Source organism: Olea europaea, chromosome 10 (genome assembly GCF_002742605.1).
Source record: "Olea europaea var. sylvestris chromosome 10, O_europaea_v1, whole genome shotgun sequence".
Lineage (NCBI taxonomy): Eukaryota > Viridiplantae > Streptophyta > Magnoliopsida > Lamiales > Oleaceae > Olea > Olea europaea.
Window position 1 is genome coordinate 23518486 of NC_036246.1, and position 2858 is coordinate 23521343.

Below are 2858 nucleotides of genomic sequence, written 5' to 3' on the forward strand. Positions count from 1 at the left end.
TTCTGTATTTGCGTAAGTAGAAAGGAAAACAATCGATTGCTTGAAGAGATGTACTGCAATTATTTGTACAACATGTGTGTTCCCCTACATTCACTTTATATGTGTACATCGATCCTTCTTTGATGGATGATTGAAGATTTCTTTGATTTTTGAGATATCTCTGGATGTTCTTCACATTGCACTTATCATATTGAACTTAGACTTTACCACATGTTTCAAGTTTATGGATTTTTATTTTTAAAAGTAATCTCTGTGATGCATTTTGGCTTCTCCTTTCAGAATCATTCAGCAGTTACTTCAGTAAGTATGGAGAAATTACAGATTCTGTGATAATGATGGATAGAATCTCTGGAAGACCACGTGGCTTTGGATTCATAACTTTTGCTGATCATGAAGTTGCTGATAGGGTTCTGCAGGAAGAGCATGTCATTGATGGCAGAGCAGTAGGAGTTTCTCTTTATCTCCTTTATTCACAGTTCCTTTTTCTCCATTATGGAAGAAAATTTGAATTGGTGAATTTTATTTGAACCTGTACTTCAGGTAGAAGTGAAGAGAACAGTACCTAGAGAGGACATGCAGGTTAAAGGACTCTCAAAAACAAAGAAAATATTTGTCGGTGGTCTTCCACTGACATTACATGAAGGTAATTCTTTCTGGTGACGTTTTAATTTAATTATTTTTCATAGAAAATTAAAATCTCTCTTAGAACAGATGATTTGCAATATTATATTGTAGATGAGTTAAAGGAGTATTTTTCTTCTTATGGTAACATTGTGGAGCACCAAATTATGATGGATCACAGCACTGGTCGGTCCCGAGGTTTTGGCTTTGTAACCTTTGAGAATGAAGATTCTGTTGAAAGGATCTTTTTTAATGGTCGAATGCATGAACTTGGAGGCAAAGAAGTGAGTTAACAAATTTCCTACGCATTGTTGCTCTTTGGAATAATTTTGTGTCCTAAGCCTTTGATGTAAAATGTTGCAGGTTGAGATAAAAAGAGCTGAGCCAAAAAGATTTGGTTTTGATCGTTCAGCTGAAGGTCGTTTTCGTGGTAGGGGTAATAGTTCAAAATCTGTGGGTAACTATGATAATAGTTCAGAAGGTAGAGGTGGTTACTCTGGGAAGATGGGTAGAGGATATGGCGGAGGTTATGGTGGGTATGGCAGCTATGGAAACTTTGCTGGAAATTATGGTGGAGCTGCCACAGGTTTTTATTCAGGCTATGGTGGATATGGCTATGGTTACGGATTCGGTGGACCAATGTATGGCGGTGGGGCTTACGGGGACAGTGGGTATGGGCCACCACCAGTTGGTTATGGTGGAGCTGCTGGTTATGGTGTAGGTAAGGGATACAATGTTGGCGGGTATGATGGAGGCAGAGGCTTTGGAAATGCCGGCAGTAGTGGAGGATATGGCAATGGGAAAAGCTATGGTGGTGGCACTGGTGGATATGCGGGCAGTAAAGGATATGGGAATGGTGGTGGTCCAAGTGGTAGGTTCCATCCCTATCGGAAGTGAGACATTTGCAGCCTTGCATGTGCCAATTAAACTGGCACGAATATGGTATGAGCTAGCCTAATAGCATAGATATTTGATTGATTTTCGCTAAAAAATTGGAACATATTGTTTGTTGAATAGATGTTGCTTTTGTTGTTCATTTGCAAAACTTTTCGTAGTTGTGTTAGCATAACCACTAAATGGTGGTTTCTACTTGTGATCTNGATGTTGCTTTTGTTGTTCATTTGCAAAACTTTTCGTAGTTGTGTTAGCATAACCACTAAATGGTGGTTTCTACTTGTGATCTTGATAGAATTGAACTCTTAACAGATTTGTCACAGGTTGATGATTTATCAATATATCTTCCATATTATGAACATTAACATTGCCCTTTTTATTTTTTTTAGAAAAAGAGTCACTATTGTTCCTCGTCGCCTTTACTCAACTGTACTTAATTTTCCACTTGAATCATGCCATGTACGATACAATACTGCATCAAAATTTTTGAGTGATTGATTTCAAAATAACAACTAATTACTTTTAATGCTTTTGAGTGACGCAAAAATAAATCATGATATTCTGATTTTGTATAAGAGGTTTAGAGAGTTCACAATAGTAGCAGATTATGCATGCTTTTGTTTAGTCCTTGGATCAATACTTCTATGTATTGAAAAGAAATTTTCCAAAATTTAGTAGCGGACAGCTGTCCACAAGGCGTACGCAGTAGAATTGACCAGTATACTAGATATAAAGATGGCAACAAAGCTACACGCACAAAAAAATCCTCTACAGAAACGGTATAGAATACACACGTGTAGGGGTGAGTGGGTTATTTTTGTAATATTTTAATTCACATGGGGTCCATCTCAATGTGAGTGTATGTAAGGTTTTTGTAGATGATTTCTTAGTACAACCGGATTTTTCATAAAGATGGTGACCAGAGTTCCTATTGTTTCAGAAAATGGGAGATAGTCTGATGGACCTCAATAGTTTCACACACAAGTTGAGATATGCTTTCTATTTTACTTTGTATTGAATTGTGTAAGCGTCCTCTCATTTGGTAACGAAAGTCGAAGTGTTGAGGTGTCAAAAGTTTAATGGAGAAATAAGTAAATGGAAATAGATTTTTGTTCTTCACGAAATTTGAACTCCTTAATTGTGCTAATGAGATGAGCTCGATTTGGAAAAATGTGGAAGGTGACGCTAATCTGATATGGTAATGTGGTAGAATCAGGAATGCATGTTTAACATTTTTAGCCCTTGTCTAGGAGTGAATTTCTTTAGATTTTAAGCAAATTTTGGAACACTATACAGTGCAAGCAAACAGCATACCAGCCACAATGATCAACATAAAAAAAAAA

General features: G+C 37.0%; 1 protein-coding gene across 3 annotated transcripts in view; it reads left to right on the plus strand.

Moving 5' to 3' along the window:
* LOC111401560 (heterogeneous nuclear ribonucleoprotein 1-like) overlaps positions 1-1710 on the plus strand; it is a 5526-nt gene extending 3816 nt beyond the window's left edge. For 2 of the 3 annotated variants that reach the window (XM_023029349.1, XM_023029351.1), the window contains exons 4-7: positions 280-443; positions 541-643; positions 736-905; positions 985-1542. In XM_023029349.1, coding sequence (XP_022885117.1) covers positions 280-443; positions 541-643; positions 736-905; positions 985-1518 — 971 coding nt within the window. In that variant the 3' untranslated portion in view covers positions 1519-1542. Of the gene's footprint in view, positions 1-279; positions 444-540; positions 644-735; positions 906-984 lie in introns of all 3 variants that reach the window. The other variant, XM_023029350.1, reaches the window with a different exon arrangement.
* The last annotated feature ends 1148 nt before the right edge of the window (positions 1711-2858 follow it).